Raw genomic sequence first — 20,363 nt, 5'->3', positions numbered from 1 at the left:
GCTGTTTTATTTTATTTTTATTTTTTTAAGTAAAAACTACAACAAGAGAAGTGAAGGTGAGAATATTTAATGCTTGAATTGCTCACCTGGAGAATTCGAAATCATGTGGACATATCATTTGATCATTTTAACAATAGATTTAGTAAGTGCCCTATACTTACATCATTCCTACCACCCACTGAGCCAAGTATATGTTTTCCCGTAGGATTTCAATAGTAACTTTTAGAGTGGCCGCAGCCACCCATTGAATCACCAAGACCCACAAAAAGTGGAAGAGAGCATTGAGGTAATTAAACCTATCAACTTCTAAAACATTGGCACTTGTGGTTTCAGAGGAATTGATCTTTAAAAATAGGGCCAATCAGAACCTTAAATAGCTTCTGGTGACCATCTTGTTTTATTAAATGAAACCAAAAGTAGAGCTTTTGTAGAGGCTCTTGCTTTCATCATTTCTGCCAAGTTGGTTGAAATTGGTCAGGTTAGTTGAGCATAATGCGAACAGTTTACCAATAATGGATGACAGACGTATAGTGATGGCATAAGCGCACGGGGACCTTTGGTCCCGGTGAGCTAATGAAAAGGCTAGGTCTCAGTATTGCTTAAAGTTCCACTAAAGTCAATATCTAAGACATTCCTTACTGAATTGTTTTTATTCATCATTAACAGTATGCATTAAACATAGCTCTGAAACTTTTCTATATACACCTTGATGTGTCATTCAACAGAAAAGCATGTGCCAAGTTTTGAAAAAAATATTTTCAAATTTCTATATTTCACTGCCAAATACTCTTCATATTGGAGGAATGGAAACAACAGGTTGACCCAAGTTGAGTTATGTGCCTCAGAGGAGTAACTGTAACTGGTCTTCCTTTATCTTTCTGGTGGGTAGCTCATAAAATGTTATTTTGAGATTTAATCTAGAAAAGCAGAGGAGGCTTCCTCTACAGGTGTACCTGATCTAGGCTCCATTTTTAGTGGACATGTTGGAGTCTAGGTAGCTCATTTACTAATGTTTCTTTGTACATGATATTTCGGTTATTTGAAGTTTATTGTAATGTGTGTCTATTTCCCTGTCTAGTTTTTATCCTTGCAGTATATATTCTATTCATTACTACTTCATTACTCTTTCAATGACTATGGTAGACAAACAATTGGCATTGCCAGGTTGTCTAAAGAAGTATTTATCCTGGATATGTATTGAAAACTTAGCCAATCTGGTTAAATTTTAATTTTAAATTTTAAGAAATTTGTTTGTCATGAATATGTTCAGTTTATACAAGTCTAAAAGTGTTTCACTGGGAGTTTGCCCCCCCCCCCCCAACAAAATTGAGGCAAAAAGTTATTATGCATGATATTTTATTTTTTTTTTTATAACTAACCCCCTCCCCTACCCACAAATTGTTTTCCCTCACTTATCTAATCCTGATTCTATTCATGCATCTAACCTAAATCTGTCATCTTAGCATCAATAACAAAATAACTAGTCAACATAATTCATATAAATCATTTAATGTAGAATCAAAACACATAACAGCAATATAATATTATAAAAATATTCTTAAAATACAAAGATTTCATACAATGTAGTCCTAGAAAGATCAACATGAATCCAAATCTGTTTCTTTGTTTTCTATTAAGTTCATGTCTGGGTAAAAATGTTTTTTCCATATAAACCAAAATTTCAATAACAATTTTTACAGATATTTCACTCCTTTTGGAAAATTATAAACCAAATTATTTTCTTGTCCAGCAGAAACAAATAAAGGTAAATCAGATGAAGCCAGTCCCTTCTGAAAAAAATATTGCAGTAGTACACGTGATTTGTTTTCAGTAGCGGTGAAAAAAATATTGTTTCCAAACACATTTTTACTTTTTCTTTAACCAAAATTAATACCAATAAAGCATATTCTTTTTTTTAATATCATGCATGTGTTAAAATAAATATTTTCTACCTTAATTTTAAGGCTTCAAATGGTGAAACGAAATACCCAAAAAATTAAATTTAAGGAAAGTTGGCTGAATCCATGTTTTTTTTTTTTAGCAAAAATTAGAAGTATTGATACTTTGCATAATGAAGTCACTGCAGATATTGAAGAAAAATATATAATTCTTACCATTATCAATTTCTAAAAGTTACAACATTGTATAACGACATAGTTTTCAAAATAAACAGTTTATGAACATATGCACTACATACTTCAATTGAAAAAAAAAAAAAGCAAAGCATAGCAATGCAAAAAAACTGTCAAGATGTATTGTATAAAATATTATATAAAGTAAATATTCATAGAAATTGAAAGTTCAATAGAATTCCATTCAATTTAGATCTGAATTATCCCACAATCTTCTTGGTCTTAATTGAACTGACCTGGGTTGTCTGCCTTGTCATAGCTGTGTTTGAAGATTGGACTTGAATTAGTAAGATTTACTGGAAAAAATTTACCCAGCATTAGATTACTATACCTGTATTTCATTAAAATTCCTGTTCAAATTTTTTTAAGAAATTACAGCTGATTGCTACAGTTTAATTTGTGGTGTTAGGTGGTGTCTACAGTTAGATCTAAACGTCATAAGTTAAAGATTATTTGACTATGAGGCATTCAACTTTTTGTGATTTATGTGTTTTATTTACATCTAAAATCGACAATTTCAAAATTCTAGACTTTTATCAAATAACAAAATCCTTTAGAAAAGATGACTAAATATAAAAAAAGAAATTCATATACATAAATTTTAAACACTTTCCAAGATACACATCAAATTTGACTTAAACCTGAGAACATTTTTAGCATTTTTTTTTCATAAAAAAATGACATCCCCAAAAAATTCAAATATTTACTGGTAAAAAAAAATTAAATGATTTTCACATGATTTTTGTCTGAATGTAGCAAATAGATCTATTTATATATTTAACATGAAAATCATGTGCAAGGACCATTCACATGAAATTTATGTGAATTTTTCCATAAAATAATCAAAGGAAAATTTCATGTGAAAATCATAAGAACTACATGTTGTGTTCATGTGATTTTCACATAAAGCTCCAGTCACATGAATTTCAATTGAACAAAATCTGACAGATATGAATTATGTTACTTTCATCTCATATTATACAAGTAAACAACCAATGCTTGAATTATAATCTAATTAACTGGAAAGACTGAATAACCAAAATATGATCATGAATGCAGAAGAGTGCAAAGATTTATCCAGTGTGGATAAATTGATTTAGTGCACAAGCTTAACCTCCAAGTGATTATCAGCACAAGTAATAACTGGTTATTCACAATTACCAATTGATTATCTTATTTATTACATAAGTTTTTGAAATAACAGTAATATGTGTTCTTTTAAATAAAAAAATTGTGATTGACAAATTGACATTCGGAATTATCAGTGACATCAAATAAAGTTAGGGCTGTTCCTTTAAAAGACACGAGGTACCCCCGAAAGGTACTTTCAACCAGAGGAGTCCCCCGTAGAAGTTCTATTGATGATTTGTAGTATACTATATATTTTGTCAAGAGATCTGAACATCCACCCATATACAGAGAATAATAGAGCCTACCCCCGTCCCTCATATGTTGTACTGAAACAGCCCCTTAACACCACAAGGTAAGGAGTTGTGACAGTAAGGCACAAGAAAGTTTGTGAATGAAAATACAGAACTTATTTCACATACAAATAAAAAAAATCTTTAAGCAGGGAAAATTCAACAATCCTGTGCTATCTTTATAATAATTAGTGGTTTTACTATAATCCCTGAAATAACAAATTGATTCAATTATCTAAGACAAATAACTGAATTATCATAATTTATGTTCTATCAATCACAGACCTCTTTTTATGAGGTCAACGAACAAAGCAGTAATTTGCAAAATCAGAAATGAATATACAGTAAAAAAAGGAATAAAAAAAGTAAAGATTTGAAATAGCGAAATTCTGTAAAAAGCAGAAAAAATCATGTCTGAAATCAATTCAGGCACTGTAAAGTTTGTTACAAATCTTGACAAAAACAATAGATCTTTACTAACAACTAAAAAAAGTGATGCTCCTGCACTCAATGTTGACTGTATAGCAAAAACGCTCCATGTAAGACTACACCGTAAACATTTTTGTGTTTTGGAGACACAGATGATGCCCTGGCACAGGAAAGAAAGAAGTCTATTGACGCTTAGGCAACTCAACAAATAAACAACATTTTACTAAGCTAATCGACTCAGTAGATTTTCTATCAATCCTCCATAATCATTTGCATATTGAATGAATAAATTTTGAAAATCTTGAAAACGAAAAATTGAAGGGAAATTTAGTAGCAGGGGCAAGAAAATAGATTTCAATCTGATGGAATGTATAAAAGTTTCACCAACAATAATTAAAAAAAATCACAAATATTAACATGTAAACATGTATATACATATCGTACAAACTAATTGCCAATTTGTACTGTCTGATGGAATGTATGGAAGTTTCACCAACAATAACTATAAACAATTATAAATATTAACACGTACATTTGTATATATCTCATATATCTTTATATAGAACAAAAATAATTGCCAATTTGTTCTGTAAACCAACTTACTTTCTAAACAATTTCTTTTCGCCAAATTTGCAAAGATATATATGCTACTTTAAGTGCAAACAAAAAGGTTGTATATAATGTTTAACAAGTACTATCTTTAAAAAAAAGATAGCAGACGCAGTAAAATTTTATTTCTAAGTCCAGTGATTGATTTTGAAAAGGGAGTGGTTCCAGAAATTTCAAGATGAAAAGAGTGTTCCATGCCATTTGCTCCCTTTTGCCAAAATTTTGCAGGGTATTTAAAAAAATTTCCACCAACAGGGAGATTCTGATCTGCTGTTGCATTGTAAATTTTCAAAATAAGTTGCTATGACCTATTTCACTTCGAAAGAATATTAAAACTAAAAGATACTGGAAAATAGGTTGGTTTACAGTAATTATGCATAGATCAATCTCATATACAATGTGGACAGACTATAAATGTATATTCCAGCAACAGCAAAGCAACTAACAATGAAAAGTTACAGATGATCAATTAAGAAAAAAAACACTGCAATCTAAAATATTTTCAATATATGTTTAACAATCTAAAATTTACAAATAATTATATTTTAAAACTTTATCTAGACCCTCTTTACAAGGTATTCAAGCCTGCAAACAAATTTCTACAAGAATAATAAATTGTACCAACATTTGTTTTAAATACATATACCAAATGTATCAACATTTCAAAAACTTTACTGGTATTGAAAAAAAAACTTTTTTTTTAAATAAACTAGTTGTTGATAGTAAATTTAAAATGCAAAGAAACGATTCTACATTAAGTTTGTAAATAGTTTGTAGCAATATAACTATATATTATGACAATGAATACTATTCCACACTTTAATATTTTAAAAGAAACATTCTTTGCATTCCTAAAATGATTTTCATTATTAAAAATCTAATAAGGCACAACTTTTCACAACAAGCTGAAATTACCCAAAGTAGTGCACCAAAATCCCCGATTCATGTTAAAAATACATAATAATGTACATGTAGATGTAACTTGTAATAAATGTACATGTACAGTAATTCTAAATAAATGTACAATGTACATGTAACTTCATCAAATGCCCACAACTATACAACTTTAATTTTATAAACAAGTAAAATTGTTTAAAAATGTGTAAGGTAAACTGAGTAGGAATGTAACACTGCACTTTTGAAACTTGTTAAGTACCACTCTGTGTAAGAATCAGGCAATGGATGGCACATCATTTCCCTCAATTTGGTATTTTTTGCCTCAAATATATTCAACTAGAAATCAACCCAAAAACTATTTTAATTAATCCTGTGATATATATATTTTTTGACTGCCTATATAGGGAACAAGTATGGGAAAATTTACCTGGTATTTTCCAGAAAGCACTTCAACTAAACTTTTTATATTTCTGAAAAAGACAAACTTTACAAACACTTTGAAGGCTAATTCTGGAAGTTATGTGGTAACAATACTAGGATTATACACAAAAATCTCTGCTTATTATTTTCTTCATTTGCCACACATTATACACATTTTGCCTGAGTCTTTGATGGAGAAGTACTTAATTTGCTTTTCAAATAATCCAAACTACACAGCCATTCTCACCACACTAATAAATATGAAATAAACTCTCAGGCAGAAAGGAGAATTTTGCCAAATTTGTAGTGTTATGTGGATCTAAGAAGTTCCATCCACCAGATAGCGCTAAGAATTTTAGATATATATCACCAGAAATAAAGATCACTAACTCTTATAAAGAATTTTGGCATGATGAGACGAGTAAAAGGGAAAAATTTTAACAGTTTAGCTATAATTTCAGAAGCAGATATTCTCCTATGTAACCAAAAGGACTCAGTAGTTCAGATGGTATCTTCCTGATTTGCCCACTTTTAATTACAGGTATAATTAAATATAAGGGGTTATGTTGTTTTAACAGTTAAAGTTTGTTTCTGAAATGTACCTAAATGTACCTGTATTTTACCTGTAAAGAATTCTATAATTTAATATTGAATTAGTGAAATATACACATTTTAAGAATAAATCTTTCACAAACTGTACATATAATGCTTAATTTTAACAACAAAGTTTGTAAAACTTATATAATTTTGACGAAGTACTTTACTTTACTTTTTACAATTCATCATTCTCATCTGCCAAAAATATTCAAATTTATTTTTATATTAAAACTGATTTTAACCAGTCTCAAAAGTCCTTCCAATGGTTTATATTAAAAATCATAAATGAACTCATAAAAACTCTGACAGCAAAATAAAAAGCTGTAACTCTAGATAGAACATTGGGAAAAGTTCCTTAATGGACTTTGGCTAATGATACGTTTTGCGTTTTGTTTAGCAAAAAAAAATAATCAATACAAGATAACATCAGTTTTGAAGCACATGTAAATACAGGAAATATTACAATGAGCCCAGTAGGGTGAGATTTAATGCTCTGTTTGGACGTTCAAAACTAACGTAATTCTGTTCATTCGCAACATCACTGTCAGTATGATGTAACACTGTCATTAGAAATTACTGATATTTTTCAGTTTCATGGCATAGCCTGAGATAGAAATTATCAGGAAGTAAAAACAACAGAAAAGGGATGAAGTTGCCTATAAAATTTAATCAAATGGCATAAAAAAAGAAAAGAAGAAATTTCTTTTCTTAAACTCTCCAAGGTTTTTGGTTAATGCAAACATAAAATGTACTAAAGTTCTATACTATAATTTGTTTCTCTACTTTACTAATCAGCTGGTTAATGCATTTCAACATTTAAGACAGCTGAACTAAAGATCTCCATCCACAGACAAGAGAGTTTAAATTTAGATGCAAAAATCAACTGTTGGCAATGAATCATTTTTTTCTCTAAAATTCCAATTCAATTAAGTATACTTATGTAATCATTTCAAATCAGTATAGCTTTAATTAGGAAAGATTCATCTTATGCTTGAACATTTTATATGTAAAATCATGGACATAAACAAAATTGATCAATTAATGATTGAAAATAAACAAAATATATACAAGATCAGAGTCCCAAAAAAAGTTGAAGACCTATAGACTTAAAAAAACCAAGCAGGTCTAAACAAAATGCCAGAAATTATTTTAGCATAATGCAGTGAAATTCATGAACATTTGCTGTATGTCTATGATGAACAAAATATTAGAACCATCAAGTGGTACGTGCAAAAAACAACCAAATAATTAGGGAATGTAATTTCTACTGACTCTACAGGCCTGTCAAGTTTTGAAAAAGATGTTTATCTTGAGACTTGCTTTAACTTTGAAACATCAATGGAACAAAAATTGAAACTTGACAAAATTTGGCTTTTATTTCCTTCTAAGTTAACAGACCTGGACAAGCCTTAACATGAACAAAAAAAAAGCAAGGTACATGCCGAATTAAAAAATAAGCAAGCAATGAAAGTTGAAATTTCAACAAAATGACATATATTAACACAATCACTAATTTTAATTTTTAAGGCACATGATTAAATTGATTTTGATGTAAAAACACAAATACATATATAAGTATGTATTATAAATACAGTAAGTATAATAAACATAGCAAAAATAAATAAAAACATAAAAATCTGTACTGTACAAAAGTATGTAAAAAGTAAGAAATCACATTGCATACACATGTGAGAAATCTTCAGGTTTGACATACATGTACATGAATATTTTGATTTCATTTTTTTTTTCACTGATATTTATCTATTTAAACACTTGTGTCTGTAAGAATCAGGCAGTGGGTGAATCATGGTGGAAAAAAAAACATACAAGTCTTTCCATGAAATTTGATTAAAAAAAGCTGACTGAAATGCAGAAATGGCATCAATTTCTCTATTTAAGTGTCACTTTTCATGGTCAAAGGGAAATAACTAACTTTCCCCTTATCATTCTTTTATAGATTTGAACTCTCATTTCTGCATTATCTGACACTACTAAGATATCAATTCATCTTCAATGGACCATAAACAATGTATACAAATTGTTAAATTGGTGTACTTTTTTCTAAGCATGATTCATCATATTTCAATTCTGACTGATTCTTACAAATTTCAGCACTTTATGATTTATTACACACATATTCAGTTCAGACATACAATTAATTATTTTCAATGTCACTGGTTTTAACATTACTATGGCAGGACTGTAACTTCATGGTAGATTTACATAATGAGGATTAGAGTTAGTCTCTGAAAGAAACAGAGGTGATTTTTAATATATATATTTCATACTCAAATTGTAACACTGTGAAAGTACTGTGGAAGGAGATCTAGGGTAAGGGACATAACTCTTAGAAATCATTTGAACATCTGTTTTCAGCATTTTACATCAATCTCATGTAGGCATCAAAGTAACTTGGAGTTATTTCATTCTGTTTCAAATGAAAGCTTGAAAGGCTTTGGTGAAATTGAATATGATAAAAACATAGAGTTATGTTCCTTACCCTAAGGCTACCTTCTTAATTCATAGATCTATCATTTTTTGCGAATTAGGGAAGAAAGCAAGTTGGTGGATTCTTGAATTCGTGGTTCTGAAGTTTCAGCATACACATCAATGAGATTCTCTTTTTCGTTGGAAACCGAATTTCGTGGTTTGGCCTACCCACGAAAACCACAAAAATTTGTACCTCACAAACAATAGTTCTTTCACAGTAAAGTGTATCATAATGTTGAAATTACAGCAAGTAATGAAGTTAACTTCAAGAACTGTAGCAGCAAAAAATGAAAAAAATTTGGATGATTTTTTTTTGTCACTTATTGACATGATTACATGGGATATAACAAAAATGCAGTAGTCTTAAAAAATTATGAAATACAATTAAACCTGCCTAAATTGAATTTTGAATAAACCAAAATTAAATCCAAATAAGATTCAATAGGAAATCCCTTCATATCAATTTCAATCAATTTTGAAACTGAATAAACTGATAAACTTTTTATACCAAAAAAATTCTTCAGTTCCAAAGGGAATAGGTTCAGACTGTAAATACTTGAATAAAAATACTTTTTAAATTGCTCTCGAGCAGAAGAAATTTATATCCTATTTCACAAACTTTTTTTGACAATTTTCATTTACCACTCATTAATCCTACCCAGTTATTTGCAAAACTAGGTATATCCACACTTATAGAAGAAGTTGATACTGGAAAACAACCAAAATTCCTTACAACATATCCCCCATCTATAAAAAGCCCTATATCAGTTTGAAATCAATCCATACTGTGGGAGCCAAGATTTTTATGATGAAAATTTTCTCCATCATTCCATGCAGTGAAAAATGGGAAAGTCTATCCTAGACATGACATTTTATAGGCAACTCGGTGGGTATTTCCCAATGCTTACCCTACTAAACTGTACCAGTGCACCTGATCCATGATCTCAGTTTTTAATCGAGTTCACGTTGCCTATTTGCTTTTTTTTCTTTGTACCTGTTGTTTTGGTTATTTTATGTTCTTTGTTGTGTGTATCTATTTTCCCTGTCTAGTCATTATCCTTAGATTACACTTTTTTTACCATTCAAATCCTTGATTTCCCTTTCCCACAAAACACGAAGTTGATATCATACAATAACCAAAATTGTTTACAAAATACCCGCAGATCCAATCTTACTTTTTTGAAAACACTGCATCAAATGACAATTGAGATAATTGCAAAATCCAGACAGACTGACATATCTAATATACCATCCACTCATTTGGGTATAAATATGATAAAAAATCAGTTGATTCAATTTACACACTGTGTACCTACTTTGAGCTGGAAGATGCACTACTGCTTGTCTACTTGTTGATTTGCTTTTAATTCTCTGAGCACTTGCTTCCAGTCTTCTATGAATTCCATCATAATAAACTGTTCTAAATAAATATATTCCTTCACCAGTTGGGTTTTGACTACAATAAAGAAAATCAACCTAAAACTTACCAAAACTTGTATAATTATACAGACTAAAACATGAAGTTACACGCATTGTCATACTAGGTTTACACCCATTCATACAGTAAGTTGAAAATGGATATCACCCAAATTGCTTACGAAGTATGGCCCATCTGCATAAGCCACATACCAAATTGAAATTAATCAGTCTAATGAGAGCCAAGACTTTTGTGACAAAAATTTTCTATATTATTCCATACATCAAAAAAGGAAACAGAAAATTGCTATCAGACAAAATCACTTACAATCCATGCCACATCTTTATAAAGCCAACCTCAATTTTGAAATCAACCCATCCAATAAGAGTTAAGTTAATGAAATTTGGACAGACAGAATTACAGCAGATGGACAAGGTGAATACAACTTGCCACTCACTCTGTCTATTATTCAAAAAAGCAAAATATCTTTCTACACAGTACATAGTTTTTATAGAAATATGTTTCAATTTAGCAAGTATTTGAAACCTTCTACAAAAAAGCTATTAAAATAAAATCCTCTACAGTTTCTTGTCAATGTCAATGTTTTGACCCCACCTAATACTGACCCTGGGGTTAAAATATCAGAGAAATTCTTACCCCTACCTGTATAATATTTTAACCCCCATGATATTTTGATCCCCCTACTGCAAGTTGAATAGAAGTACGGGGTTAAAATTTTCACAACTGGGGGTTTAAATATTGCAGCAGAAGGGTTAAAATATTGCAGCAGGGGTTTAAAATATCACCATGATGAAAAGTTCTTACATGTTAAAATTCAACTTTCTCTATTAGTAGTATTGGTCAATGTGCAAAATAAATACTAAAAGGCCTTTAAAATTTAATTTTGAGATTCTTGGCCTCAGACTATTTTCCATCATAACCAATGAGAGGGGAAAACATTTCTTTTTACCTTTTAATTGCCTCCCACAGAATCTTTTTATAAAATCACATTTATTAAAAAAAATATAGTGAAGCCATTTTCATTAACATGAACAGTACAATTATGTGGATCAGGTCAGTGATACTCACCTGCCCACTTCTATCAGGAATTGTTTCTTCTTAGCATCTGCACCATAACGTCGTATATGTGTTATATCACATGATGTTATCATACGTCTTTTATGTTGATCTTCATAAATATACACATGGTCAGATGTCACTTGTAAAATACATTGTCCACTATCATTCAAAGTTAAACTTGGTAATAAAAACACACGGAACATATCTAAAAAAAAATAAACAAAGCAGTTTGTTAATTACTATTCTCTGTAAGATTCAGGCAGTGGGTGAATCATGGTGATAAAAAATAAATGTTCCCTTCAAAAAATCTTATTCAAAATGTTGTCTGAAAATTAAATGCAGAAATGACATTCATTTCTTTTTTAAGTGTAAGTAATTCAAGATATGAATGATATGAAATGCATTGTAATTTCATCGTCAAAGGGAGATAACTTTCCTTATCATTCTATTGTAACCTTGAACTCCCTTTTCTGCATCCTCCGACACTTTTCAGACCACCAAACACCAAATCATCTTCAATGGACTACATGTAAGTACCCACAATGTCGAATTCTGGGTTTTTTTTTTAGTATGATTCACTATTTTTCAATTTTGCCCGACTCTTACAAATTCCAATTACATGTATGTATGTATGCAAGAATTTAGCAGGTGGTAGTAATTATTTAAAAAAATAGTGACTATTTATTGTTTTAATTAGTGTTCTTAGGAAGGCAAGGGAATCCTGTCCTTTTTTATGGGATTTATAAGCCCCCCTGCCCTTTTCTGTAAATTCTTTCTGTATGGATCTTAATGCTTGCGCAAGTGCCTTAAATTTTTCCTCTAATGTGCTTGAGTGCCATTTTCACCTGGATTACCCTGTCCTTTTCAAAAGCATGGAATTTGATGAACTGCACTGAAAACTCCTAGCAAATGCGCTTGGCATGAAGATAGTACCAAAAAAAATGGGATCTAAGATCAAATTAGCTGAAAATTTTCATGTTTTTTTTAACCAATTTTCAAATAATGAAAGCTTTGTTTGTCATCCTGAATTTGACTGAAGAAGTTTGTTGTGATTGTTCCTCAGGTGCACTGATATATTATAGCAATAAAATGACCACAACTCCTTTTTTTATGCATCACTATTATTGTAGGACATGCCCAATTCTTACATGGATTTGTACCTAAATATATCTTTTAGGTTGCTAACTTTATGAACTACCAAAGTACTTATTTTGCAAAGAGTCATATCTTTTTCTTTCCTTATTGGTTCTTATATAAAAAAAAATAGTCAGTAGTGAGGACATGACCATTTTCAAGAAGTCTATGGATTTGTCAAAGTTTATCATAGTGGGGTACATAAAAAATAGTGAATTTCTATTGATAGTGAATGAGGATAAAAAAAGAAAATTGACAGGAAAACTATCTTTTATTTGATTTTTTTTGCATTTGTTAGATAAGTTTTGTTTATCATAAGAATGGTTCAAGTAAAGACAGTTATTGTTTTCATAATGAAATTGTATTCAATCTTGACAGCTGAAAAAACACAACCCTGGATTTTTTTTAATATGGATAAACAATTTGAAGAAAATAAAATAAAAAAATGTATATTGTCTTCATACAAGCTAGTACAAACCACATGGTAGATTATCTGTTTTATACTCACCCTCCCCAACTTTGTTTTAGGGGGGCTAGTAATGTACAATATGTGCAGTGTCTTTATACATGAACCAACCATCTGGTAGATAATCAGTTTAATTCAATTCTATATTCATCCCCCCAAAACTTTGTTTGTTAGGGATAAAATCAATAACGTACAGTCCCTCCCCTCCCAAAAGTGGGGGTGTATAAATGTACAACAATGCAGTGTTTTTATACATGTACTAACCATCGGGTAGATTATCAGTTTTGTTCAGTTCAGCCTGTATAGCCACCAACCAGTCTGTAGATTCTGCTTCTATAATAGAGAGTAAAATATTCATGTACCAGTACATTTATACAAATACATGTATGTAATACAGGTATATTGTTTCTATACTGTAGTGGTGTCAATATTTCAGCTCCTGCAAAATTATATTTCAACCCCAGGGTTGATATTTTGTGAGAGTCAAAATATTATATATGTCACAAGTACATGTACAATGTATTTTCAAACTAGTAAATACAGGTATGATATCAACATTTTGTGAACCTTGTGACAAATTGAAAACTAGATAGTCATTTAGATAATGCAAATTTAAAATACACAAAATTAATTTGTGCTTTGGGCAAGAAAATTAAAATTTACTTATCCTGGGCAACAAGACAACTATTGATGTCAGAATCGGAAATATACTACAGCAACCAAAATTTCAATTTCTCCAATCTTCACATTGGAGTCACTCATGTCTGTCCTTCACTGTGACTCCACCAAATTAAAAACTGGGATAAAATTGCTCCATCTCAATAGTTTTCAATATTTTTTTCTGTCCTTTACTGAAATGTTATTGAACTGCTAGAACTATTAAATATACCTTGATATAAAGACAGGAGAATTTAATAACAGACAATATATGAAATGGTGATTCCAATGGGAGAGTGGACACACTGTGACTCCACTTAAAATATCGCCACAGTGGAGAGTGGAGAAATTAAATTTATGTTGACAGTAGTGTAGATGTAATACTGGAATGTTGTGTTTTAAGCTAATTTTTTTTAAACAAAGTTTTGCCAAGCACTGTCACAAAGTTCAATTGCTATATTCAAGTGAAAAAAACCATGTGATATAACCAAAAGAAATGGGATGAAAATATTTTTCAAATACCATTTATGTTTGGTATCAACTATGTTATTTATTAATTAAAATACATACATACAATGTATATGCTGATTTTCTAATTGCCAAGACATGTCATACTCCCCAAACCTAATATTTTCTCCATCAGTCAGTAAATGCATAACAAAAAGTATCGAGTTGTTAGAATAACCCTTCGCTGTATCAAAACTTTTTGTTCACCTACTAAATGACCTTACTAATCTGATACTTTCATTATCACCTCTTTAATTTAGAAATTGGTAATAATTTCTGCCATTAATGTTTACAAGGATATAGGTGATAATTTCTGGTGTTAGCTTGTCCTATCAAGTTAACAAGGATACTGGGGATAATTTCTGGTGACAACTTACCCTTTAAAGTTTTCAAGGACACAGGTGATAATTTCTGGTGTTAGCTTGCCCCATCAAGTTAACAAGGCTTCTGGTGATAATTTCTGGTAACAACTTCCTCTTTAGTTTACAAAAATACAGGTGATAATTTCTGGCGATAACTTATCAAATTAACATGGGTAATGGTGAACACTCTGGTGACAACTTGTCATACAGAGTACAAGGATACTGATGATAACTTTTGGTCAAAACTTGCCCTGTAAGTTTTACAAGGATATTGGTGATAACTTATGGTGACAACTTCACCTACAAGGTTTACAAATATATTGGTGATAATTTCTAGTGACAACTTTTTCTTTAAAGTTTACAACTTGCCCCATCAGGTTTACAGCTTGAGTACTAGAAAAAATTGTCATCTTAACCTTCTAAATTGATGTTATTCTACAATTGCAGGTGTAAAAAAACATCAAATACATATAGACTCTCCTTCAGTATAGAGTAGTTTAAATTTTTTCCCCACTGGAGATGCTTTAGCTTAATTTTACCATAGAAAGTGGAGAAATGATTTAAATTCAGGACAGGCTGAAGGAGAATTGGTTTCTCCCATGAAATTTGTAGAAAACTTGGAAAATGTAAGTAACTGAAAAACTCTTGCAGAAATTTAATCACTGCCAGATGGTTAAAAAATCATGTGAATTTTTAATCACTGGCATTGAATAGAACTAGAGAGACATGCATGTTATACCTGAATCACACAGAAACTGTTTAATGCTTCGATCAGTCATCTGTAGAGTGATGCCGTCACTGTGAGCTCCTTCCATCATTTTACACCGTAGTGCACTTCCAATATCTTTTAATGGAATTTCCGATGAGTGATCTTCCTCTTCAAATGCCTGTTCTGAATTATACTTCACAATTCGTGCCGAACCATTGCTTGAAGGTCCATACAAAACTAGAAGCTTTTTCTTCCAAGACTAAAAAGAAAAGTGATATAATTAATTATTAATCCTTTCATTAATTAACTGATTGGTGTTTAACGCCAAAGCAGCAATATTTTATCTCTATTCGGGCAATTAACAGGAAATGGACGATAAAATGAACATAAAATGATGATGAAATGAAATGAAAAATGGGATAGGACATAAGGATAATAGGGTCAATAAATTTTGATTTCCACTGGATATAAGGAGAGGGGGTAGATCAGGCAATTTAGCATCCTGCAGTGGAGCGCAAGGTTCCTATTCCTATAGAATACCAAAACAGGGTTCTTTTGCAAGGAATGTGGCATCTTTCCCAACACTTTAATGAGCTCCATCTCAATTTTCTCTTTTAAATCCAAAAGACCATACTTTGTACTAAACTGGTACACTGAGCCAGATTTTTTGTGCCAGCTCACAGAAGTTGAACAGCCACAAGGAGTCATTTTTCACAACATTGAAACATAATTCTTACTCTCACCAAGCAGTTGTAATTTCACCTATTATATACTGCATGCAGAGATGCAGTAGATACATTTGTACCTGTTTTAATCTTTGATATGACTCAACTACGGTTAGAACCTACAATCTCCCACATGCTAAAGCCAAATAAAATTAATCAGTAGATTCTCATCCCAAGCCCTCCCTCCCTGCTCCTAAAAAATTGACAAAATTTTTAAAAAATGAGGTGGGAATTTCAAAACCAGGATTGTTTTGTGTCAGTTTCTAGTATTGAAATACCATAACACACAAATCATTACTTTCTTGCAGAAAAAAAATGATGTTTCTTCTCTGAAACTGATGTGGCTATGCTTTAAGAACATATCTATATTTAAGAAATATAAAATTAAAAAAAATAACCTCCCACCTGCTCTATACTTTATAAGGTTGGATGAGAATATACTATTTAAGTTTACTTGCATAGAATTCATACATGTACATGTAACATTAAGTACATCATGGATGTGCATTGTGGACATACATGTACATGTACAGATGTACATTTGTATCTCAAATATTGACTTACCTACATTATAATACTTGTGCAAGTAAAATGTTCATGTTACCTTAAACTTGAAGAGTTGCACCAGGGATGCCAGGTATTGGAGGTAAAAATGTATACATTGTACCTGGCATTTATCAGACTATGCTGTCAGCTGTACTGTACCTTACCTTGCCAATTGGAATTCTGCTTTTGACTTTTACATAGCCCTTTTTAATCACAGTCTTATCCATGTCTTCACCATGACAGCTCTTAGTCTTAAACTGTGACAATTTCTTTTATTTTGGCTTTCTGCTTTAAAAATGTTTTAAAACACATAAATGAAATTAGATTTGCAATCGTAACATTGAACAGTGTCCTAGTTAGCTTATCAATGACTTCTTTCTATATGTGTGATTCATTTGCATGCTGTTGTCAATGTGATACTAGATGAAGTGTATAGGCAGTGTTAATATTTCATAAGCTTAATGAGCAACTCGGTCAGTGTCTCTAGGAAGCAGAGGACGCTTACCCTACCGGTGCACCTGGTCCATGCTCCCAGTTTTTTGTGGAGTCCGAGTTGCTCATTTGCTTTTGTTACTTTGTACATGTTTGTATTATTTTAGTTACTTTATGTTCTTTGTTGTGTATGTCTGTTTTCCATGTCTGGTCTTTGTCCCTGGATTACATTCTTTTGATTACTGCTAGAACTTTGGTTCCCTTGATTACTCTTAAGATGATACTGCAAAAAGAGGTACAAGTAAGCATTCCCTACTACCTGTGGCAATTTAGTACTGAAGCTACTTCTGATTCTGACTCAATGGGTTTTTCAAGAAAAGCAGGACACTTACCCTACCGGTGCACCTGAATTTCTTCAAGATCAACTGATAGAACAAACAGCAATTACTTCCAATACTAGATTCCAAAGTAAAACAAGAATTACAAAACTGAAACAGTAGCATTAACATATTGCATGTTCCTACAATGCAGTTCACATGGGATACTTTTGAGTGATTTTGTTACCTTTCATTAAAGATACTTTTCTGGATATTTTTTTAATTAGAGGGATTAGAATCTAAGTCTCTGTTAAACAGAAAATTTACATGTGTTTCACAAACTTGCATAGAAAAAAAACATAAGTCAAAAATATGGACCTGAATATGTCAAACTTGGAAGAGTCAAAACCTTGGGTAACTAGAACTTGACAATCCTATCAAAACAATTTACTCCAATACAATTTTAGCTTTGGATGGATTTGACAACTTGTAGTTTTCAATCACAACCCTGAAGTCTGGAAGTCAACTTATTGGTGGGAAAGCTTATTGCTTTATTGTAATCCATGATTGAAAAATATTTAAAAATGTTTATCATGGCTTATATTACAATGTATTACTGGTTGACACCTTTTTTGATTAAAATATCTTGGGTAGGAAAAAGAAACAAATCTGATTTATTTAACTTCAAAATTCACATCAACAATAACTGATATCTTGATAATAATAAAAAATTTACTTAAAAATTTCATTTTTTAAAATGATATCTGTTCATTTAAATACAAAGAAAACATATGAAAGTGACCGCTATACAATGTACTACAACGACTATGTTTTTTTTCCCTAGTGAATCTGTATTTTGTAGTGCACAAGGTTTGATGATATTCCTGATTTTTAGTTATTAAAGCAACTAGTTGAGATCCAATGAAATTTCTGCCATACTCTTTTTTCCTAAAACACATGATATTGCTAAGCATTTTTAACATACATATACAAAATGCAGCTGATAAGCAATTATCTTCCTTATCTCGTTATGTAATACACAAGAAATCATGAAGTATCGTGTTAAAATTAAGTACAATAAATCATTAAAACTAAAATATTTACCTGACAAGGGACGAACCTTAAATAACTTTAAAAAAATTTGCCTAGTCCCTTCAACTCTGACTTAGTGAGGTTTGACTGTATATTAGCATGTACATTCTGGGTTTTCAATAGGAAGAGGCACCAGGGGAATTTTCAGTTCTTCATTTCAATGAAATCATCTGTTAAAATTTGAATTTTGTTATATAGAAGCAGAAAAAAATCTAATTTCCCCAGTTCAAATCTTAATTTCTCATATTGAAATATAACTTATCGAAATCCCGGACACTTTGTACATGTATATACATTCTGTATTTACATGTAGTGCTTTTCCCTTGCAGCCTTTTTACCACAAAATTAGCATGTTTCAAATCAAGACCAATATAATTATAATATAACTACATAAAATTTCATATGTTTATCTGACAATTTACTGTACATGTACAAATGAAATGAAATGTTTAAAAACTGCTTTTCCACTTACGAAAAGGGGCAAATAATGTTGGCATCATTCTAAGTCATGGTCTAAATGATAGCCTCACTAGAACAGAATATGCCGAGGAACCTTCATCTACGACTACATACATGTAAATGTAGGTTGGTAATTTTGGCAAAATGAAAACGCTTTAAAAGTTACACAGAAATTTTAAAATATTAAACAATTCCTAACAGACCATTTTTCAGAACAGAACCGAATTGATACATAGCGACAATGAATAGTTTAAATATGTAAAATTACATAGAAATGTCAATCAATGACTAATACGTCTTATCTGGTGCCAAACCGAAATCGCCTAAAAAATCCGGCTTCCGTGGAGAAAATAATTTCTGTAACAATGACGGCTTAATTCATGTCAGTTCGTCCCTTTCTTAATTGACACTTTTCTTTTTCTGATTACTTTTCATATCGTGTCACCATGAGTTGGTGTTTCCTGGTCTTTTGTTACATTAAGTTGTGGTTTGTGACAGCAATAGATAAATTTGACTACAGTTTGGATCTCTTTTACAATCTTTTATAAACTGTTTTTTGTGTAACTTGTAATTTATTTATCTAAAATTACTTAGGCAATTAAATGAGGTCAACGGGAACTTAAAAAAAATATTAGATTTCACTTAACATGAATAATTATTTGTCCTTAAAAATTAATTATTAACAAAATTTATTTTTTTAGATCTAAAGCACACACCATTGTCTTCCCTATAGGTTTGTGTTTGTGGGTGGATGCGTTGGGGTGGGTGGGGGGGGGGGGACTGGGAGTTTCAGCAGGTATTGGAGAGATAAGATTTTCATTGGAAATACCTTGTTACACAAAGGAGGGAATAGTTTTGTTCAGGACTTAATAAAGAATTTTGCTTCTTTGAAAATTATGCCTTTCAATACAAGGCAACCACGCTTTTGGTGCATGTGCCAGGAAACTTCATTCCAACAGCTCTTTCTACAGTGGTGGATCCCGAGTTTTAGGGAAGGCGGAATCACTGGTGAGAATCATAAAGTGAGTGTTTTTCATGATTTAACGCACACAATTTTTTGTCCAAGGAGGGCCCGGACCCCCTAGATTGATCCACCACTGTGCTATTTCTATCAAGGATATTCTAATAGGATTTTCTAAAAAGTTTATGAATAAAAATGTATGCAAATAGAAAGGTAATGCATATGAATTATACTGTATTTTTTCCAAGCCTTGTAAAATAAATTAATTTTTGTCATGTACAATGGCCAATTTGACTTATGTTTTTTTTGTTATCTTGATTTTGGTAAACTAAAGTTGAAAACTTTTAACATTTTTGCAATGTTGTTTGTAAACGAACAATTGTTTCTGGTACTTTATTTTTTATAGGTGACAAATTCAATTGTAATATGATGTTAGTTCAGTGGGATTTTTTTTTTTATTTGAACAACAATTGTCTACCTTTCTCATTAATCATTTAATCTTAT

At 31.0% G+C, this 20,363-nt stretch overlaps 1 protein-coding gene across 7 annotated transcripts; it reads right to left on the bottom strand.

The window, feature by feature from the left end:
- Positions 1-1,490: 1,490 nt before the first annotated feature.
- Positions 1,491-19,270, bottom strand: LOC148617150 (docking protein 4-like). Of its 7 annotated transcripts, none has more exons than XM_088584504.1 (8): positions 19,167-19,251; positions 18,452-18,609; positions 16,763-16,886; positions 15,358-15,586; positions 13,357-13,425; positions 11,502-11,697; positions 10,312-10,451; positions 1,491-8,751 (listed from the first exon to the last, which is right to left on the bottom strand). In XM_088584504.1, exons 3-8 carry the CDS (start codon positions 16,823-16,825, stop codon positions 8,714-8,716), a joined length of 735 nt encoding a protein of 244 aa, XP_088440630.1. In that variant the 5' UTR covers positions 16,826-16,886; positions 18,452-18,609; positions 19,167-19,251; the 3' UTR covers positions 1,491-8,713. The 7 variants fall into 7 exon arrangements, with proteins under 7 accessions (XP_088440630.1, XP_088440629.1, XP_088440631.1 ...); XM_088584503.1 differs by having other exon boundaries at positions 16,763-16,883; XM_088584505.1 differs by having other exon boundaries at positions 16,763-16,883; positions 18,468-18,609.
- Positions 19,271-20,363: the final 1,093 nt, after the last annotated feature.

This window comes from Perna viridis, chromosome 5, assembly GCF_037379345.1.
Source record: "Perna viridis isolate PV_CMFRI_1.1 ecotype Kerala chromosome 5, ASM3737934v1, whole genome shotgun sequence".
In the NCBI taxonomy this organism is placed as follows: domain Eukaryota; kingdom Metazoa; phylum Mollusca; class Bivalvia; order Mytilida; family Mytilidae; genus Perna; species Perna viridis.
The sequence above is the reverse complement of the archived record's forward strand: the minus strand, read 5'-3'. Positions and strand labels throughout refer to the sequence as shown.